Source organism: Myotis myotis, unplaced genomic scaffold, assembly GCF_014108235.1.
Source record: "Myotis myotis isolate mMyoMyo1 unplaced genomic scaffold, mMyoMyo1.p scaffold_m19_p_10, whole genome shotgun sequence".
Taxonomy (NCBI): Eukaryota; Metazoa; Chordata; class Mammalia; order Chiroptera; family Vespertilionidae; genus Myotis; species Myotis myotis.
In genome coordinates, this window is record NW_023416314.1 from 2,578,844 (window position 1) to 2,600,655 (window position 21,812).

Below are 21,812 nucleotides of genomic sequence, written 5' to 3' on the forward strand. Positions count from 1 at the left end.
ACCTATTTATTGACCAAATAGGGGCTCAAAATGCTAATGAGACAGTGGAGGAAAATGACAAAGCTATCTTACTATTGTCTGCCAGGAAAAAAATGGCCTATTAGATAAAAGTGCCCGTTTCCCTTGTCTGTTCTCTGAGGGTTCCTTCCCTCTCCCTCTCTCATATTCTGAAAGATTGGCGCTTCTTAGGAGCTCCGGTGATGTAAGATAGTTGCTCCCTTCAGCCTAGAGCTGGGCTGTCACACACACACTGCCCCAAGTCTGGGGCGCCACTGGGTGAGTGATGCAGGGTGGTGCTGCACCCCCTTCCCTGTCACTCCGCAGTTCCCTGTCCGTGCACTCGCTCCTGACAGGCGCCGTTTTCCGTTCTCTGGGGAGTAGCGTGCTCTTGTTACATGGATGCCTGGTACTCACTTGCTTTTGTGTCTGCAGCTTGAACGTGAATCGGTTCTCCCCTGCTAACTACGACCAGGCGCATTTACACCCTCATCTGTTTGCGGACCAGTCCCGGGGTTCCCCCAGCAACTACAGCCCTTCAGCAGGAGTGGGGTTCCCTCCAGCTCACGCCCTGAAAGTCCCTCCACTTGACCAATTCCCCACCTTCCCTCCCAGTGCACATCAGCAGCCACCTCCCTATCCCACGTCAGCACTACAGCAGGCCCTGCTGTCCCCCACGCCGCCAGACTACACGAGACACCAGCAGGTACCCCACATCCTCCAAGGACTGCTCTCCCCCCGGCATTCGCTCGCAGGCCACTCGGACATTCGGCTGCCCCCAGCAGAGTTTGCACAGCTCATTAAGAGGCAGCAGCAGCAGCGACAGCAGCAGCAGCAGGAGTATCAAGAACTGTTTAGGCATATGAACCAAGGGGATGCTGGGAGTCTGGCTCCCAATCTTGCAGGACAGAGTATGACAGAGCACCAGGCTTTACCGTATCAAAATGCTGACTCGTATCACCACCGCCACACCAGCCCCCAGCATCTTCTGCAGATCAGAGCTCAAGAATGTATCTCCCAGGTTTCCTCAAACAGCCCTCCCCAGGGCTTCGCTCAGCAGCCGGCACTCCCGCATCCCGAGAGCATGGAGGAGGAGTGCTCCTGCGTGGCAGCCAAGGACGTCTTTCCAGACAGGCAGAGTTCAAGTGCATTGACCAAAGGTTGCCATGACAGCTCTCTCCTCTTGAGTACTGGTGGACCTGGGGACCCTGAGTCTTTACTAGGAACTGTGAGCCACGCACAGGAATTGGGGATACATCCATACCAACATCAGCCAACTGCTGCATTCAGTAGAAATAAGGTGACCAGCCGAGGTAAGAGTCCCTTCAAAGTAAAAGTTCTGGGCTAATCTGCCCCAATTCAATTAACTTAGTAATGTTAATTACTTAGTAATCTTTTTTCAGCTAGTACTCTGTTCCTAAGACAAAAAGAATTCCTGAGAAGACCTTCAGGACCTTTTGAGGGAGAAGCATGTAGGAAGTGGATATTGGTGGGTAAGGAGTAATTTTCAAAATAAGACAGTGGTAGTATAGTCAATAAGATATAGTGTCTATTTTCCATATTCATACCATGTTTTTTAGCTTTTAGAATTTCTTGACTTTCTTCCAACTAGTCAACTTTAACTTCTGCAATAGAAAAAGTCAGCCAATGGTAAGAAATAGGATTCAGTATAAATAGCATTGGACCAGGAGTCAAAGCACCTCGGTTCTGGACTTGCCTCTGCCACGAAACCATGACCTTGTCCCTTACACCCTCACGTGGTTGTCCTCCTCCCCGTGAGAAAGCGGCAGAAGGAGCGTGGTGCTTTGCAGAGTATTTGGGAAGATTAAAACATGCATATATGTGTGTGCGTGCGTGTGCGTGCGTGTGCGGGGGGAGGCATTATTACTCTGATCATTTCATTAATAAATGCAGACTTTTACAGCATCTTAAGGGGCCATGTCATCTCATTTTGTCTCATTGTATAATGAATGCGTGCATTCATTTTTATTCTGAGGAAGATTAATATTACCATCAATTGCCGTAACCGATTTGGCTCAGTGGATAGAGCGTCGGCCTGTGGACTGAAAGGTCCCAGGTTCGATTCCGGTCAAGAGCATGTACCTTGGTTGCGGGCACATCTCCAGTAGGGAGTGTGCAAGAGGCAGCTGATCGATGTTTCTCTCTCATCGATGTTTCTAACTATCTCTCTCCCTCCTCTCTGTAAAAAATCAATAAAAAAATATTAAAAAAAATATTATCATCAATAGGTTATGCTCAGAAAATGTTATTCCATTAGCATCATAATATCCTAAACAAAATCTAGACCAATATCCATTCTATCATCACAGATCATGAAAAATGAGTTTGCCCATAAAATATACAATTCTGAAACCAAGCATTTCCTATATCCTTTCCTTCTTGGAGCTGCCTGCATCTCCAGCTCTGTCTTCTAAAGTCAGCACACAGAACTCAGCTCATAGGAGCATTAGGTCCCATGGCACATGGCAGGGGGAAGACCTGGCTCTACATTGTGTGTAGAAAGGCTTGGTGCCTCAGGTTGGCTCATAGGCACCAATAGGGAGGGACACGTGGTTGAGTAAAACATCAGGTAAATCCGGGGCCTCTGAACAGTCTGATGCCATCCTGCCGAGGGGTGCCCCGGCCGGGCGGCTGCTGTGTGGAGGTGGTGCGGGGTTTCAGGCCAGGCCAGGCCGTATGTGGAATGGCTGACACACCTGGGGGTGTTCAGTATTGGCGGAAATAAGCTAAGGAGAGTGATCATACTCTCAGGCGGAAGAAGGGATTTGACTTTTCTGGGTTCATATTATGGGGCAGAACCAAGATCGAAAGAGAAGTTGCAGCAAATGTTAACTCCCTGGAAGACTGTGTAAGAACGTTCTCGCCTCAGCAGCCCGGAGCTTCCTGTCCCTGGGAGTGTTCGGGCAGGGAGGTGGTATGAGGGTGCTGCGGAAAAGCTTCCTGTGTGAGTGTAAACGAGCTTTTCTATAGGGTTTTCTGTGTGCCAGGCACCAGCGGCTACTCACATATAAATGAATTTAATCCTCCCAACAACCCTATCTTACCTAATAATAGACAAACATGCAAATTGACCATACCTTCGCTATGCCTTAAGCCACTCCCACCAGCCAATCAGAGCGAATATATGCAAATTAACCCAACCAAGATGGTGGCCAGCAGCCACAGAACTGGAGCAAGCAGGAGGCTTGGTTGCCCCAATGATGGAAGAAGCCAAGCTTCCTGGCCGGCTCTGAATTCCACTCAAAGCAACAAAGTTTCAATTATAGAAGGTAAATAAACCCCAGATACCTGCTTTCAGCCAGTCGTGGCCACAGAGCTGGAGTGAGCAGTGGTGGGTTGCCCCTGGCGATGGAGGAAGCCAAGCTTCCCGGTCGGCTGCTTCCTCCTCTCAGAGCAACAAAGTTTCAATTATAGAAGGTAAAATAACCCCAGATACCTGCTTCCAGTCGCCATGGCCACGGAGCTGGAGCGAATAAAAAATAAAGAAAGGCTGGGAGCTTTGGTCACCAGGGGGCTTGGTCAGTCTGAAAACAGCCATCAGCCCCTCACCCAGACTCCCAGTCACCACAGCAGAGACCCCTACCCTGAAGGGGCTTTGGCCAGCCTGAAAACAGCCATCAGCCCCTCACCCAGGCTGGCCAGACACCCCAGCGGGACCCCCACCCTGATCCAGGACACCCTTCAGGGCAAACCAGTTAGCCCCCACCCGTGCACCAGGCCTCTATTCTATATAATAAAAGGGTAATATGCAAACTGACCCTAACAGCAGAACAACTGGGAATGACTGGTCACTATGACACACACTGACCACCAGGGGGCAGATGCTCAATGCAGGAGCTGCCCCCTGGTGGTCAGTGCGCTCCCACAGGGGGAGCTCTGCTCAGCCACAAGCCAGACTGATGGCTGCCAGCACAGTGGTGGTGGCGGGAGCCTCTCCTGCCTCCTCAGCAGCACTAAGGATGTCCGACTGCAGCTTAGGTCTGCTCCCTGTTGGCAAGTGGACATCCCCCGAGGGCTACCGGGCTGCCAGAGGGATGTCTGACTGCCAGCCTGGGCCCAATCCCCCAGAGAGCAGGCCTAAGCCAGCAGGTGGACATACTCCAAGGGGTCCCAGACTGCAAGAGGGCATAGGCCAGGCCGAGGGGCCCCCCTGAGTGCACAAATTTTTGTGCACCGGGCCTCTAGTATGGTAATAACTCTCATCATCCCCATTGTATCAATGAGACAACTGAGGCACAAATTAAGTACTTTGCCCCCAAGGTCAACAACTAGTAGGTGGCATCTGAACCAGGTACCATCAGCTCACAATAGCAGGTGCCTCCTGGCAGGGCCCGGGGAAGAGCAAAGCTGGAGCTAACATGTGCACACCCACTCCCCCACCCTAGATTGCCACGTATTAAACACCTTTTGAGATTTTTTTGTTCAAAAATTCCCTCTAATTTTCTTCATTTTCCCTCCGGTCTGACTCCTCCGTATAGAAAGGCTGGAGGGCTTGGGTTCACCTGTGCCCCATGCCTGTCAGAGGAACCCCTTTCTTGAGCTTGCCTGTGTTGGTACCAGGTGCAGGTGTGGGAGTACGGGGAGGGGCAGAGTAGTTCCCAGCCAGAGGAATTAGTGCTCAGCCGGTAGTAAGTAAGCAGCATTTGAATTGGGTGTGATGGGTGAAGATGGCTCTGCCATGGGTTTTGGGGAGAAGCATGAGGAAAGACCAGTGGGTGAGAGTGGTGCGGCGTATCTTGAAGTGCAGTGCACATGAGGGAACTGGCAAAACTAAGGCAGAAGCTTCCTAAAATCCAGAGCAGGGTCCAGACCCAGCCACAGTGTGCCAGGAGGGAGTGGCGTCGTGCTCGGTTCTCCTGCCAGTTTAAATCCGCTGCCATCAGTCACCCCTCCTTCCGAATCTCAGGCCTGAGCTCCAGGCTTGTAATTCTTGTGACAGATCTCTCCTTCTTTTCCTGCTGAGTCACTCTCATTACCTCTCCAGCTGCCTCCTCCTCCCTACCTTCTCACATCTAACCCCATCTCTACCAATATCCCCCACAAACGCCTCTCCTGTTTCTGGGAAAGAGGAGAGACCAGCAGTGAGCGCATTTCGGCAGGTTTCAGCTCAGCACGCCCCTGTCCTCGGTGCCTCATGGGCAGCTCTGCAGGAATCTCCCCCCCCCCCCCCCCCCCCCCCGCCCCAAGCCCTCTTTTGCTCATATTTTTTCCTGATCTTTGGTGGGAGCTTTTCTAGAAGCTGCAGCCTTAGCTCCTGCCCGTGGATTATAGGGGTTTTCTTCCTTCTTTCTATGCACTTACTTTTTAATGCAGCCACAGACTATGCCCTTTTTCTGCTTGAATTCTAGTCACCTTTTTCTGACATCTGCTCCTGGTTTGTGACTTTTGGAACCACATATACAATGATCTCTAACGAATAAAACCACAGGTCATTGCTGTGCATTGGAATTCAGCATAGCAAGTAACGCACTAGAGAAGCTCATGGTCCAAGGAAGCCTGGTCTGCTTCGGAGTTAACACCCCTCGGGAGATGCCTGTTGTGTGTTTAAAAAACACCCGCTGATCCCGGAAGTCCCCATTGTTCTTGCTGTGAACAGCACAAGCTCACTCTGAAGACAGACCTCTCCTCCCAGCCTTCACCTGTGTAGTTAGGGATGCTGAGCTAAACATCCCCAGAGAAGGAGCCTGGGATTGTGTTCGTAGGTGCTCTGCTCTGGGCTTCCGCCTCAGCTGCTCATTTCTCTTCACAACCACCTGGGATGCCTGCTCTGGTTCCTTTGGCAACAGGACTGCTGAGGCCCCACCATCTCCCTGCTTCAGCCTGACATGATTCCTTCCATCCTTTTAAAAACGTGAGAGCTGTTTCACATCACCAAGAACTGGCAGACACTGCTGTCACTTCTGTCAGGAAAGGGTGCTGACCTTCCCTCCACCACCTGCAGGCCAGGAGGGAAGCTCACACTCGACCTGTTCACGCTTTGCACAGGGGAGATGCTTGCTGTTTCCTTTACTGATACCTCAACCTCTGCCTGGTTACACTCTTGTCCCCAAGCACCTGATCTGTTGTTCCCATGCAGAGAAATTCAGCAAGACTGGAATGACTGGGCTGCATACACGGGCAATGGGTGCTGCGTGGGATGCAGGGGTGCAAAGCTGAAGAGCCTGCCCCCCGGGAGCTTAAAACCTGGCGGGGGTGCGGGTGGGGGAGGGGAGACAGCTCCTAAACAGCTTCAACATGAAGTGCCATCAAGCGAGCTGTCAGAGGTGCAGTCGGTCATGTGCCACTTGACGGCGTTTCGGTCAGCGGCGGACTAGTTACCTGATGGTGGTCCCAGTAGATTATAGTACAGCTGAGAAGGCCCTATTGCCCAGTCAGGTCATCGCTGTCATATGTCCTAGCACAGTGCATTGCAAATTCAGCAAGTAACATGGGCAGGTTGCAGCCTCAGAGCAGCAGGCTGAACCAGACAGTCCAGGTGCATAGGAGGCTGTACGATCTAGGTTGCTGTAAGTGCACTCGATGTTCCCACAACAAAATCACCTACCGACAGGCTTCTCAGAACGTATTCCTGTTGTTAAGCAAAGCATGACTAGGATTATAATAAAGCAGATCGAGGGCAATCTTTCTAAAATAAGTCTAAAGTGTAGGTGAGCCGAAACCGGTTTGGCTCAGTGGATAGAGCGTCAGCCTGTGGACTGAGAGGTCCCGGGTTCGATTCCGGTCAAAGGCATGTACCTGGGTTGCGGGCACATCCCCGGTGGGGGATGTGCAAGAGGCAGCTGATCGATGTTTCTCTCTCATCGATGTTTCTAACTCTCTCTATCTCTCTCCCTTCCTCTCTGTGAAAAATCAATAAAATATATTTAAAAAAAAATAAAGTGTAGGTGAACAGGAATCCCTGGGTAGCTGAGGAAAATTAAATGCCCTCCTATCAGTGTCTCTGGGCACCTGTTTCCTTTGTGTCTGCTTGCTGCCAGTCAGTGTGAAGCTAGGCACTGCGGGGAAGCAGGCAGCGAGCAGAAGGCTGGTTTGAATGCCCCATGCTGCCCGTAGTCTCCCTAACTGCCCTCTAGAAATAGAATGTAGGCTTATCTTTTTTTCTTCTTTTTTTAAAATTAAATCTTTATTGTTCAGATTATTACAGTTTTTCCTCTTTTTTCCCCCCATAACTCCCCTCCACCCAGTTCTCACCCCACCCTCCGCCCTCACTCCCCACCCACTGTCCTCATCCATAGGCGCACGATTTTTGTCCAGTCTCTTCCCGTATCTCCCACACCCCTTTCCCCCCCAAAAATAGTCCATTCCCTTTCTATGTCCCTGATTCTATTATAATCACCAGTTCATTCTGTACATCAGATTATTTATTCACTTGATTCTTAGATTCACTTGTTGATAGATGCACATTTGTTGTTCATAATTTGGATCTTTACCTTTTTCTTCTTCTTCTTCTTAAAGAATACCTTTCAGCATTTCATATAATACTGGTTTGGTGGTGATGAACTCCTTTAGCTTTTCCTTATCTGTGAAGCTCTTTATCTGACCTTCAATTCTGAATGATAGCTTTGCTGGATAAAGTAATCTTGGTTGTAGGTTCTTGGTATTCATCACTTTGAATATTTCTTGCCACTCCCTTCTGGCCTGCAAAGTTTCTGTTGAGAAATCAGCTGACAGTCGTATGGGTATTCCCTTGTAGGTAACTGAGTTTCTTTCTCTTGCTGCTTTAAGATTCTCTCTTTGTCTTTTGCTCTTGGCATTTTAATTATGATGTGTCTTGGTGTGGTCCTCTTTGGATTCCTTTTGTTTGGGGTTCTCTGCGCTTCCTGGACCTGTAAGTCTATTTCTTTCACCAGGTAGGGGAAGTTTTCTGTCATTGTTTCTTCAAATAGGTTTTCAATATCTTGCTCTCTCTCATCTTCTGGCACCCCTATAATTCTGATGTTGGTACGCTTGAAGCTGTCCCAGAGGCTCCTTACACTATCTTCGTATTTTCGGATTCTTTTTTCATTTTGCTTTTCCGGTTAGGTGTTTTTTGCTTCTTCGCATTTCAAATCTTTGACTTGATTCTTGCGCTCCTCTGGTCCGCTGTTGGGAGTCTGTATAATATTCTTTATTTCAGTCCGTGTATGCTTAATTTCTAGTTGGTTCTTTATCACAACATCGAGGGTCTCATTAGATTTCTTGTAGATCTCATCAAGTTTATCGGCAGTTTCCAGAAAATTATTGAAAGACCTTAAAAGTGTGATTTTGAGCTCTATATCCTCCATTTCTGTCATGTTTCTTTGTCTCCACATTTTTTATGCTTTCTTGGTGCACCCCCTTGTGGTCTTTGTGCGCAGATTGTTGTAGTTAAGCCTTGATTGTTGTAGGTAATACTGGGGGGGATTTGACCTCCAGGCCAACTGGCTATGAGAATCAGCTGCGTCTGCAGTGGGAGAGCTTCTGTGCTGGATCTCTAGGGCGGTGCTAATCTAGCCTTTGCCTGAGGCTATCCGGCAAATGCCTCTGTGCAGGGCTTGGGCGGGGCGGGTCCCAGGGGATCAACAGGGCGGGCGGAGCAAGCAGTTATGGCTGCTCTCAGTCCGGTCCCCAGGGGCTCTGCCTCTCAGAGTCCCAGCAACCGCTGCAAACCTCAGAGAGAAAGCTGTCCTCGAGTTCCGACCAATGCCAGACAGTCCCGTTTGAGTCTTGGTCCCCAGAGACTCGCCCGGATCCAGAGCTCAGAGTCTGAGACTCCCTCCCAATTAAAACAGACAGGGCGCGCTTCGCATGCACTCCGCATGCACTCCGCACCTTAGTATTTTACTTCAGCACTGCGCCTCCTCTGAGTCTCGGTATGCTTTTCTTTTTCCTTCTAGTTGTAGAGCTTCCACTCAGCCAGCCTTCCTGTGGTTCTGGATGATGTCCGTTCAGTCTTTTAGTTGTATTTTTGAAGTGGTTGTTCGAGGCAGCAAACTCTGGCGTTAACCTATGCCACCATCTTGGTTTCTCTCTATCTGTTTTTGTGATTAATCACTATGCTTTAATTATGTTTAATTTGTAACAATGAAAATACATCCTGCATATCAGACATTTACATTATGATTCATAACAGTAGCAAAATTACAGTTATGAAGTAGCAACAAAAATAATTTTATGGTTGGGGGTCACCACAACATGAGGAACTGTATTAAAGGGTCGCGGCATTAGGAAGGTTGAGAACCACTGCCCTAGCCTAATCTTCTCTCCTTCATGCCTCCCTGCCTCCCATTCTACACCCTCTATAAGCAGCCCTGCCAGGCAGTAGATGCTAGGCCTTCCGGACCTTCGACCCATGGGTTCGATTAAAATTTGAGTGGACAACACCCTGGTTTGTTACCCAACTCCGGTGTCATCTAGTGTTTAACTCCTATTTGTCTCTGCTAAACCAGAAGCCCCTTCTCTGGAAATTAAAGCTTCATTAACTCATTTGTTCACTTCTACATGGGGAAATTGTCTCCGTAATTGTAGAAGTAGGTTTCTGTGATAAATCAGTTTCTTTGTTTTTGTCAACTGGCGCAGTAAGCCCTTTCCCCTCTGAACTAAGGTCTCTGAAATGAGTGTGAGTAACGCGATCTTCACAGCTCTGCGCTTACATGCCTGGGGAGCTGAGGCCCACACCTCAGGACCCAGTGAAGGCAGGGCTCCAGCCGCGGCTTTCTGACCCCAGAGCTTGTGCTCATGAGCTCTGGGCTGGGGAGTCCGGAGGGCTCGTCGCCTGCGTCGTCAAGCACTAGCTCTGTCTCGGTGGCACTCGGGTATGTTGGCACCGGACCTGAAGGCTAGGAAGACAGCAGACAAGGAGGTAAGGGTCCATGCAATCTTCCAAAGGCAGGGCCAAAGGAGGGTGCATGCTTGGGTTTGTAGGAACCTCATTTTCAGGAATAAAAATAAATTCAAAAGAAGGGAGGGGGGAGAGGGGAGACTCAGCACACACATCAGACAGACAAACACTGAGGCCTCTGGAAGCGGGCGGGGGGGGGTGGCGCTGAATATCAAGAAGCAGGGCTTACACATCTCGTGTGTGACAAGGACCCTTCAGAGAGCTTTAAGGGAGAGCTCTGTTTGTCTGTGTGGGGACAGAGGTGAGACGGATGAGATTTGCATTCAATTCTATGAAAAAGAACCCCGAGGGACTGGATGGATGGTGCTAACGATCAAAGACGAGAGTGCAGGCATCAGAAAATATTCTGAGCTCTGCCCAGTGGGCTCAGTGGTTAGGGAGTTGGGCCGAGAACCAAAGGGTCGTGGCTTCAGTTCTGGTCAAGGGCATGTACCTGGGTTATAGGTTCGATCCCCGGCCCTAATAGGGGTGCATGCAGGAGGCAACTGATGGATGTGTCGCACATCAATGTTTCTCTCCCCCACCCCCACTCTCCCTGTCTTCCTACTCCCCCCACCCCCGCTCTCTCTAAAAACCAATGAAACAAATGTCCTTGGGTGAGGATTAACAAAAAAAGAAAATAGCTTGAAAAGGTAAGAAGCAGCTGTCTGTGTAGCCTCTTGGCAGGGCAGACCAGAGAGCCAGTTCCTCGCTCCACAAGCCATCGCTGCGCCACTTCCTGCCAGTGGTGGTTGTTTGGCCCTGGGGCCAGCACGTGAGCTGTGTCCCTGAGGAACTGGGCTGTGGGAGGATGGGGAGCACGTCCTGGTGTAGGCTCTCTATCTTCCCCTCTCTGCTGGCTTTAGCATTCAGTAGTGAAAGAGCTGACGTCTGGCTATTCCTCTGACCTCTTTGCTCACAGAACTTTCAGAAGGTTTCTCACTTGTTTTCACCTTTGTCATTGAGAAGCTCGCCCTCCTCTCATTTGTGTCCAGAATCTTTTGTGTTGCCATCCATGTGCATGCCAGTTAATCCCCTCCCTCCCCATTCTGCCTGAGCCCCTAAGCCCAGGTCTGACCTTGATCGCTCCAGGTCACCCCTAACTGCCCTCCCCCCACTGGCCTGGTCACCTCTTACTGCCCCCCTTTCTGGCCTGCGCTATAGGAGACCATTCCAGTACAGAGACCTGGCCCTTCACCCAGCACTTAACAGGACGCTTCACTTTCATTATTTGAGTAGCTATTGGAATGGTACAGACAGCACTAGGGCTGTTTCCTATGTAAAAGTTTTTAAACCTGGTCTTGCCAGGGTACAGTTCATCAGGAGCTACGTGCCAAAGAGCTTTAACCCAAAGAAAACAACCAAGCGAACAAAACCTGCTCAAGCGCCAGACCCTTAAGGATGGAGCCAATAGTGCCACCAGGAGGGTCTGTCACCTTCCCTGGTGTTTGTCTGTGTGGGGACAGAGGTGCGACGGATGAGAGCTTTCCTGGTCACGAAGGAATATGCCTCCTGACCTCCTCTTCCTTTCCAAATCCCAGTTTATCGGGATGATGACCCTGACGGGACCATAACCCAGGTTAAGAGAGCATTTATTAATGCCAGCCAAGGAGGAAATTATTAAATACCTACTGGGTGAGAACAGGGCTGGGCCCAGGAGGCTCCCAGGCAGTCATAAGGTACAGTTCTTGTCCCCAGAGAACTCACGGTCCTAGTGACTGATGGAGACAAGTCACAGCTGAACCTGGTGCCAGGACTTACGTTAGAGTACTCAGAGTTTAGTAGAGTCTTCTGACACTTGAAGGAAGAAAGGACCAACTTCTATTTGAAGGGGGAGATTTCACAGAGATGCTAACATCTTAGACAGATGAGATCGGGCGAGTTGACCTGGATGGCAGGGAGGGAAGTGGAAGAACCCAGCATTCCAGGGGGAGGAGCAGCGGGAGCAAACGTGGAGCTGTGAACGGTGGGAAGTGTTAGGTGGGCCCGTGTGACTAGACTTAGAGTGTCAGGGAGGGTAGTGTGCTCGCGGGAAGATGGGCTGGAAGACATGAAAATGAGGTGTTCGGGCTGCCCTTGAGAAAGTCGTCTTTGTAGGCTCGTGGCAGAGGGTGGCTAAGAGGCTGTGGTAGTAACACAGGCAAGAGGGCTTCGAAGGAAGCAGTATGATCGGAAAGAAAGAGGCTGCCCTGGCCGACGCTGCAGAGGTAGGTCCTTTACCCTTATGTCGCTGTGGAACCAGGAGTGCGGAAGCAAGGAGCTCACACCCAGGTCAGGAGAATGGGCACAGAACACAGGTCTCTGAAAGGGGAGCTGGTTGTGGGGATGAGACACTGACGGGTGCGGTGTTTGCTGGATGTCCAGTAAGTAGTTGGAGCTGTGGCTCTGGCGCCTGGAGGGGCACCAGTGGTTCTTAGCACAGAGGCAGTGCCGGTGAAGCCGTGAAAACAGATGGTATTGCAGAGTACGTGTGGGTCACGGGTAGGAGTGGAAAGAGTAGAGGAGCGATCGAAGGGTTGGGAGCAGCAGTTTAAGAGGCAGAGGAGAGGGCGGGGTGTGCACTGAGCGGGAGTCAGCCAAGCGAAGGGGAGACGGCGCCCACAGAATGGCCCTGCTCCCCATAGGGGGTCCGAGGCTCCAGGAACGCTCTCATGTGCACGTAGGTTTGAGAGCAGCACTGTCAACAGAAATTAAGACAAAGTCACGGTTCGGTATGACCGAACGTCAGCATGTGGGTCTTCTCCTCCGTAAGGAGGCCGTGCTGGCCACAGGACTCGGGTGGGAGGGCTGGTCCGGCTCCTTCCCGCGCCAGGCCCAGCGGCCAGGGGAGCAGTCAGCGCACAGGCGGGCCTCCCGCTGCCCGGGTCCCTGCAGGACGTTTTGACAGGCATCCCAGTGCTGGAGGGACGCGAGGTCTGCTGACCTGTTGGCTCTGTCTCCTCAGAGTCTGTCAGAGGGAGCTGCATGGAGGGAAGCTCTCCAGGACCAGCCATGGAGCTGCCAGATCATAATGGGCTTGGGTACCCAGCACGCCCCCCAGGTGGCGAGCACCACAGGTCCCGGACGCTGCAGAGACACCACACGATCCAGAACAGCGACGATGCCTATGTATGTTGGTCCCCAACTGCTGCCAACTTGAAAGCAGAACTTAGTCCTATGGGCGCACCCCCACTCCCGCTTCGCTTCCTCCCAGAGGCCATCTCTGCACCAGGGAAGCTGGTCTCTGAATCGCCCCAACAGCCAGGCCTTAATCCAGCAGAATCTGCATTCCAACTTCCTGCTGAGGAACCAGTAGCTGCCCTCTGTTCCCTGGTCTTGGTTATTAAACTTCTCCCCACACAGTCTAAACTCAAGCCCAGCAGGATGAGCCCCAAGGCTCCTGGCTGGCTTGCTGGCAGGCACGAACTCGCTCCTCCAGGCGCCCCTGGCTCCGCGAGGCTGGGCTCTCCCAGGCAGTGCATGGCAGCATGTAGTGCAGGAGCAACTTCCCTGCAGCCAGGCCTGGTCAGATGTGGTTAAAATGAAGTTACACCATAGTTCCTCCGTCACTGCAGTCACCTCGGGTGCTTGGTAGCCCTGTGGCTGATGTGGGTGTTGGACAGCGTAAGGGGACATCTGCCTCCATGCTGTTGGACAGCGCTGTCCTGAATCAGACTTGGTGGTGGTGGTGGTGATGGTGATAGGTCGAAACCTGGTTTGGGAAGCCATGTAGGTGTGCGGGTCCTGCCCTCCCACAACCCCCTCCCCAGGGTGGCTGCTGCAACCTCCCCCCAGTGGCACTCAGAGGGCGGGTCTGGGGTGCTGCTGGTGGGGGGGCTCTCTGAGGGCTACTGTGTGTGGCGTCCTTACCCCTTTTGCTGTCGCTCCTGCAGGTGCAGCTGGATGACTTGCCCGGGATGAGCCTCGTGGCTGGGAAGGCGCTGAGCTCTGCCCGCATGTCTGATGCCGTCCTCAGCCAGGCCTCACTCACGGGGAGCCAGCAGCTCCCGGACCGGGAGGATGAGGGTAAGGAGCCTGGCACGTGCGGTGCTGTCTGCCCAGTAACTGCTCCCCTCTTCTGCACGGAGTTCCTGGGACCCAGAGGGTTCTGGACACGACGCCCTTCCCCACTCCCCACACCCCACGCCCACTCCCGAGCGCGAGTGGATAGAGGAGCGCGTCTCCTGGCTGCGTGCCGGTGCCACATCCCCTTTCCGATGCTGTCAGGACGCTCCTCCCACAGCTGCTTCTCTGGTTCTGGTCGCGGCGCTGTGTGTGGATGGAATGTGCCTGCCTCTCCTTGGAAGCAGCCAGGGGGCATCATAGCAGGTGAGAGGCCTGGAGTGGACGGGCCTGCGGTCAATCCTGACTCGCCTTCACGGGCTGCCCTGCCCACTGCGTCCCGAGGCAGAGACACTGTGCGGTGGGCCCTCTGCGCTCGGAGCGCCCAGTGACCAGTATCTGCGGCACCGGGGTCTCGCCTGACAGAAGGCTCTCGCGGAAGGAGCAGTGCTCTGCCTCCCCCCACATGGCAGTGGCAGCGGGGACAGCGCTCCACGGGGACAGGCCAGGACAGGCCAGGAGGCTGCAGACGCTGAGCACACCGCGGGCTGCTGGGAGCTAGGGTTCAGGCTGCGAGTCAGGTCGCAGTGCTCAGACCTCTCTTCCTCCTCCTCTCCTTCCCTCCTGCCCCCCACCCCCCAGTGCCCTGCAAATCTCACATGTTCTTTCTGGTCCTCAGAATGTGGGGAGAGGTTAGGCCATGAGCACCTGGACCTGCCTGACGGCCAGCACTTGAGCTCTTGCTACCCGTCCACGTGTATAACAGACATCCTGCTCAGCTACAAGCACCCCGAGGTCTCCTTCAGCGTGGAGCAGGCCGGCGTGTAACGGGACCCACGGTGCGTATGGCCCGGCCCCATCTGGTCAGGAGACGCTTGCACAAGCTCCACACGCCTGCTCCCTCCTGGCCTTCCAGCTCCCTGCTCTCCCTTGAGCGCGGTGCTAGTCCTTCTGCGGTGTGGGTAGGTGCAGACAGGGGCGATGCGGCCAGGGCTCCCTGTTTAATGAGGGGAGAGACACGTGTGTTGTAATTGTAGGGGCTGGAGCAGCTCCACAGAGACCAGGAGCGAGCAAGCTTTGAAGGACGGGTGGTCCTTGAACTCAGTCCTGGAAGGTGAAGCCCAGCAAGAAAACACATCCAGCCACAGGTTTAAGGCTGCACCGCAATGGCAGAATATTCTGGACAGGGAAGTCGGTGGTCAGACCCCTGGTGAAGGGTGAACTGGCCGGGCTGGTCATGCCTCACCGAGCACGGCAGGCAGTGTGGGCTCTTTGGAAACTGATAGAAAAGACTTGATGGCTGTTTGGCCGTCTGGCAAATCCCCATTAGAGCCTGGATATGGCAGACCCCTGAGAAGCCCAAGCTAAGGGAACCAGTCCCAGTGTTACTGGCCTTGGCCGTTAACCAGTGTCGTGGCTGGGCCGCACCGTGGTTCTGACTATGGCGGCAAGACGCCCTTCAGCAGTAACCTCCAGGAGACTGATCAGATGCGGGTTTATTGCTTAAAGACCTGGAAATGCCCTTGGCTCAGGGGATAGAGCACTGGCCCGAGGACTGAAGGTTCCTGGTTCAATTCCAGTCTAAGGCATGTATCTCAGTTGTAGGCTTGATCCCCAGCCCTGGTTGGGGTGCATGCGGGAGGCCCCCATCGATGTGTCTCTCTCACATCCATGTTTCTCTCTCTCTGCCTCTCCCCCTCCCTTCCACTCTCTCTAAAAATCAATTGAAAAATATCCTCAGGTGAGGATTAAAAATAATAAAAGTAAAAAAGACTGGCAATGACAGGGCATACCTGGGGCCACACCCCAAGGGGTTGGGGGGAGAGAGAGGAAACAGGCCTGGGGCTCTGCTTTAATTGGGTCCAGCATGGGCCCTGAGGGGTTGCTGACTCCTCTTCATTGGTGAATTTAAAACACACAAGAGCAGGAATGAAAGCTCAGGAAGAGAAGACAGACCAGGAGCTCAAGTGGCCTTCCTCAGCCCACCCAGATCTCTGAAACAAAGGGCTGGGAGGGCGTGGCTGCCAGAGGCCCTCCAGGGGTCTTGAGGTGGTGCCCGCAGCTGGAGCTTGTCGGGTGCTTGCATTACGCAAGGAAAAAGTCATGCTTTCTAGGTGCACCGGTTAATTATGCGGATATTTTTCAATAGATGGAGTTACACATATGTTGATATATATGTGATTTGATATGTATGCTATTTTGTTGGATTGACAGCAAGCTTCAAAACTTCATATGTCAAATTTACTGAAGGTGTTAACATCATAGATATTTTACACTTAAAAATGTTGAATTTCATGCCCCCCCCCCCAAAAAAAAGAGCATTTGCGGGAAGTTTTAATTCACTACTTTATTTTGAAGAAAAAGTTATCATATACTTCGGGAAGCTTATGGTGAACATATTCCATCTCAAGATACTTGTGAACGCTGGTTTAAAACACTTTAAAAGTGATGATTTCCATGTGAAAGACAAAGAACGTCCAGGTCAACCGAAAAAGTTTGAAGACCAACAATGACAAGCATTATTGGATGAAGATGTGTGTCAAATTCAAAAACAACTTGCAGAAAGATTAAACATTGCTCAGCAAACAATTTCCGATCATTTACAAGAATGGGAAAGATTTTAAAGGAAGGAAAATGGGTGCCACATCAACTGAATGAAAGACAAATGGAAAACTGAAATTGGATTGTGACTGGCGATGAAAAGTGGATTTATTTTGAGAATCCCAAACGCACAAAATCATGGGTTGACCCAGGTCTACCATCAACATCGACTTCGAGGCCAAATCGCTTCGGAAAGAAGACAATGCTCTGCATTGAGTAGGATCAGGAAGGTGTGGTGTATTATGAGCTTCCAGGTGAAACCATTAATATTGATCGCTACTGACAACAAATAATCAATGTGAACCACGTTTGATCATGAAATGACCAGAATGGGCCAGAAGACACGGCAAAGTAATTTTGCTTCATGATGACGCACCATCACACACTCCAAAACCAGTTAAAGACACGTTAGAAGATCTTGCCTGGGAAGTACTAACCACCCACTGTATTCACCAGACCTTGCTCCTTCAGATTCCCACTTGTTCCGATCGATGGTGCACGCGCTTTCTGAGCAGCACTTCAAAATGTGCGAAGAAGTGGAAAGCTGGGTCTCTGAATGGTTTGCCTCAAAACAAGAAAAATTCTATTGGGACGGTATCCACAAATTACCTGAAAGATGGGGAAGTGTGTAGCTAGTGATGGACATTACTTTGAATAAATAAAGCACTTTCGATGTTTCTCTTGAAATTATCGTGTTTTCTTTGCTTACAAAATCCTCCATTCTTAACCGGCACACCTAGTACACTAAAGTTGAATTTTTTGAAAAGTTCTCAAGTGAACATTTGGTCTGTCCACACTGATGCCCTGCGTCTGCTCTATTGCAGGTCCGTGTGCAGCTCGGGATAGAGGGATAGAGTGAGACTAAACCAACAGCATCCAGCAGCATCCAGCAGCATCGCGCCTGCCCTCTCCCCCCCAGAGCGCTTGCTCCTTCCTCCGTCGGCTCTGTCATGTGCTGCTCCTGTGGGCTCCGAGGGCCTTTTGCCATGTTTGCTTGTATGACCCACTCACCCAGGAAATAAACAGGAAATCACGTTCACACCTTTTGTAAAAGTGTATCTGGTGGATTTCAGTTGGTGGTTTGGTTTGGCTTTGGTTTGGGGTTTTCGTTTGGAGGTGATTTTCTTTTTTTTTTACTTTTGCTTCTCTTTCTCTTTTTTATTTTTGAAAGAGAAGAGCAAACAGAGGACAGAGCCTAGGGGACCTAGAGCCCCCCGGCCTCCCCTCCCAGTGCCCTCCAGGGCTCTGCATGGCTCTGTGCAGGAGCAGCACTGAAGGGCACCACCTCTGGAATCTCAGTGGCCAGAGAAGGGAGAGCAAAAGCAGCAGCCCCAGGCCTGGCACCTGGGGAGACGGTTCCTGCTGGATCCACCGCACACCAGGCCACGCTGGCATCAGAATGTTAGCATGAGGCGGGGAGGGCCTGGCACTGAGGGACGCGGGGTCCGTGTGAGCCTCTTCGGTGCGTGACTCAGTTCCCTTCTTGTAACCTGGAAGGTTGGTGCCTTCCCATCCTGCTGCCTCCACCCATGGGCTGAAACTCCACCTCGGCCCCTGTGCTTGTGTCAGCTGTGCTCGCGCTGTAAAAAGGTTTGATGCCACACACACTCCCTTCAGCCTCTGTCACAGGCAGGACCAGAAGCTGTGCGGCCCTGCCTCTCTGACCTGCTCCTTCACTGGGCATCCTCACCCCCCACCTTCATTCTTGACCATGTAGGAATTGTTTTGGTAAATGTTGATATTGTTATTATCATTAGTAAATAAAAACAAAAGGAACTTTTCTTTAAAAGATAAATGTTTAACAGATTCTGTTCTGTTTGAATTGGGCCTTGCACCTTTTGCTCACAGGATTTCCGTTAGCCGCCGTCATGAGCAGCTCTCCCTGCGCGGGACTGTCCCGTGAGGACGCACCGGCAGAGCTGTTGTTTGTGTCACTACCTTCCCTCCTCGCCGTTAGAAACCAAAGTCTCGGGTGCTGGCTGGGCTGATCCTCACAGCAAGAAAGAGATGTTTAATGTTCGGACTCTTGGTCCTTTCTTTCTGGAAAAGGAGAGTAGGGTCCCCCGTCCCCTCCTAGTCTTTCATCCTGAATTTGCACAGAAGAAAGCGGGTGCCCGGCATGGCCATCCAGGGTTCCGACAGGATCCGTGGCTGGTCCTCACTGGCCCTGCCGCTCCCTCCCAGCCCTCCCTCCTGGACTCTGCAGTGCCAGCGCCTTTCTCGGGATGGGTCCTGTGTCCCCCTGGTCCCGCCAGCCCTCCACCTTTCACCAGAAGGAGGCCACCAGGAGGCCCCAACAGCTACTGTGTGATTCCTGGGCTCCTTGAACTCCAGCCCCGATGGCCCACCTGTCCTGTGTGCGCACTGGATGGACCGAGAGCAGACCCGCCCTCCAGGTGGAAGCCAGGGAGCCTGTCAATCGTGCCATCTTGCGAACTATTGCTTTGTATTGTAGTAACCAATACGCGCAGTATATGTTGAACGTATATTAATATAGTTTCTTAATTCTGTTCTTGGAAAATGTCAGAAGTATTTTTTTTCTTTCCCATTTATGTTGAACTAAAAAAGGATTTAAAAAATCTCCAGACCCAAGTTGCAGTAAGACCTTTAGCCCCTTTTTTGTGGGCACTTACAACTGAGTAACTTAATTGGATAGTAGGGGATTGTGAAAATAAAAACAGATTACCATCTCATGTTGACATGTTGTTTGCCTTACGGTTCAGAGTCTAGTTGGGAGAAGCAGCCGGGGGGGGGGGGGGGGGGCGGTGTGTCTGCCGTGCAGGGCGGAGCTGAAGCACACAGCCCCGCTCCGCGCTGCCCTGTGCCAGTATAGCCTCTGCCTCTCTGAGGGAGCTTGGATTTGCGGAATCGGGTGGGAAACAGTCCTTAGAGGCACTTTTGAAGGAATAGCCGAAGGCCCTCAAAAGCCCGGGGAGTCCGGGCCGGGCCGTTATGACGTGACCCAGTCAGCCCAGTGCTGGGGCAGCACGGGGACTCTCCCTGCCACCCCCTTCCACGTCTGGACTCCCAGGAGCAGGACAGCTCCCAGCACAGCCCGGGTGGCTGACGGTCTGTGAAGAAATTACCGAGGCGGGAAGTATTGACTGGGTTGTAGGAAGAGTGAGAGGAGGGAACTTACAAAGGCGTTGGAGTCCCTGGCAGACTAGGAAGTCGCAGTGGGACCGTCTCCTCCAGAGGGGTCTTCCCGGAAGGCCGGAGCCTGGCCACACCCCCGCGGGAAGCTGGGCAGGTGTCTGAAACCAGGGACTTCTCAGGTGCCTTCCAGCATCTCACAAACTGTTAAATCCTCATCCAAGGACATGGTTCTTTTATTGATTTTAGAGAGAGAGGAAGAGAAAGGGAGAGAAAGAAACATCCATGTGAGAGAGAAACATCAGCTGCTTCCCGTAGATGCCCGGACCCGGGATCAAACCCACAACCTGGACATGGGCCCTGACTGGGAATCCAACCTACAACCTTTCGGTGCACAGGACGATGCTCTAACGACTGAGCCACACCGGCCAGGGCTTGTCACCACCTTTTGAGTCAGCCCTCCCTCCTGCTGGTCCCAGATGAAGTCTGTCACCACCTGTCCCGGCGGGCGGACGCAGCAGGGCGCCAGAGAATCTTGCATTTGGCTGGTTACAATGCCCTCCCCTGGGGTCTAAATTGAGGCTCTATCACCAAAAGCTGCAACAAAATTGCCAAATAGGAACTATTGGCAGGGGCGCGCCTCTCCCCTGCTCAGGCCCCATCCTGACGCACCGCATGCTCTCAGGTTAGCCGTTCAGAGAAGGGTTCATGACCCAGGCTGAGTGCTCGGAGTTTCTTGAGTCTCCTCCCAAGGCCTGTTCCTCCAGATGACGCTTTGTCATCCTGTGACCCTTCTGTCAGTGGGCCAGTGTCATCCAGTGAGCAAATGTTTGCTGAGTGTCTGTTACGTGCCAGGCCTAGCAGGGGACAGAGTCCTCCCAGCATAGACTGACCAGTATAACGTTGGGACATAAATTGTGAAATGAGCAAAATCCACTCCTGGAGTCGGCTAACAGCAGCACCCCCACATGAGCCAGGGGGTCCAGGGCCAGCCACGGGGGACCCACTTCCGAAGCAGTCCCTCTGAGACCCCTGAGGTGGGAAGAGCGTGGTAGCACAAAGGGCCTCCGCTGGTGGGCCTTGCACCCACTAAACAGCTAGTCTGAACCGCTTGGTCCTCTGACAAAGGCTGGCCCCCAAATCTGAATCTGAGATGCACCCAGTCTGTCATCAGCGGCGTTTCCCATTGGCCTCTACCCAGAAAGATTCCTTTCTCTCCGAAGTATGAGCCACGAGGGGCGTGGACCAGTTCAAGCCAATACCTACAGTGAAATGGAGCAGACGCACTAGTGAGTGCATTTGCCAGCACTCTCCCGCCCAGGCCGTCAAGTCCCCGAGCCAGGGGGTGAGCATCCTGAGCAGGGCCCGGGCTGTGGGCGGTGGGCCTGCTGGCCATCAGGCAACCGTCAGGACTAGAAGCCAGGCCTGATTCCCAGTCCTGCCAGCACCACATACTAATGACTGGCAGGAAGCTCCTGGCAGCTCTGCGCTAGTGTCACAGGCCGTGCTCAGGTCATCAGGAAGGCCACGAGGGACGATGTGAATGCCGGATACCGTGTGCAGCCATAATAACTGTTTCAGTAACAAACCAAAGAGGAGGTAAAACAGTGACAAGTAGCTTGGAGTCCAACCTGACGCTTCTGAGAGCCCCCATATACTGGCTGGGATGAGTTCTACCCCCAGAAAGAAAGTAACCCCTCTTGGCCTCAGACACCTACCTGTGAGCTGACCCAGAAGGAGGCTGCCCTCCCTCCCGCTCTCTACACAGGAAGAGAACCGGGCTGGCCCAGGAAATGTCCACTGAGACTCCCACAGGCCTCTGGGGCTGGGTCAGCCCCAGAACAGAGATCCCTCAGCTCAGTGTCTGCAAGTCAGGACCACACGGAGAAAGTGGATTCCCTGCCTCCCCCACTTCTGCTGCCTGAAGCCAACCAAGGTCTGCTCTGGTCAGACCATGTGTGGTCAGTGGGAGCAAGGGGATCAAGTGCCAAAATTGGGATCTGGGGCACAGAAAGGTGCCAGGGACCTTTCAGTTTTGCTATACACGTTCACATTTAGTGCTTAAAACAACAAAATGTATGATCTTCCAGGACAGTTCTGCAGGTCAAAGGTCCAAAGGGGTCACACGAGGCTAAAATCAAGGTGTCCGCAGACCTGTATTTCTTCTGGAGACTCTAGGGGGACACAGTCCTTTGCTTCTGCAGCTTCTAAGGCCACCCAT

The 21,812-nt window shown here is 52.3% G+C and overlaps 1 protein-coding gene across 5 annotated transcripts in view; it reads left to right on the forward strand.

Annotated features, from left to right (window-relative positions):
- The window catches only part of SIK3 (SIK family kinase 3), a 294,975-nt gene extending 275,784 nt beyond the window's left edge, over positions 1-19,191 (forward strand). For 4 of the 5 annotated variants that reach the window (XM_036324229.1, XM_036324231.1, XM_036324232.1 and 1 more), the window contains 5 exons: positions 433-1,310; positions 12,801-12,964; positions 13,729-13,861; positions 14,577-14,736; positions 17,323-19,191. In XM_036324229.1, coding sequence (XP_036180122.1) covers positions 433-1,310; positions 12,801-12,964; positions 13,729-13,861; positions 14,577-14,725 — 1,324 coding nt within the window. In that variant the 3' untranslated portion in view covers positions 14,726-14,736; positions 17,323-19,191. Of the gene's footprint in view, positions 1-432; positions 1,311-12,800; positions 12,965-13,728; positions 13,862-14,576; positions 14,737-14,934; positions 15,540-17,322 lie in introns of those variants that run through there. The other variant, XM_036324230.1, reaches the window with a different exon arrangement.
- Positions 19,192-21,812: the final 2,621 nt, after the last annotated feature.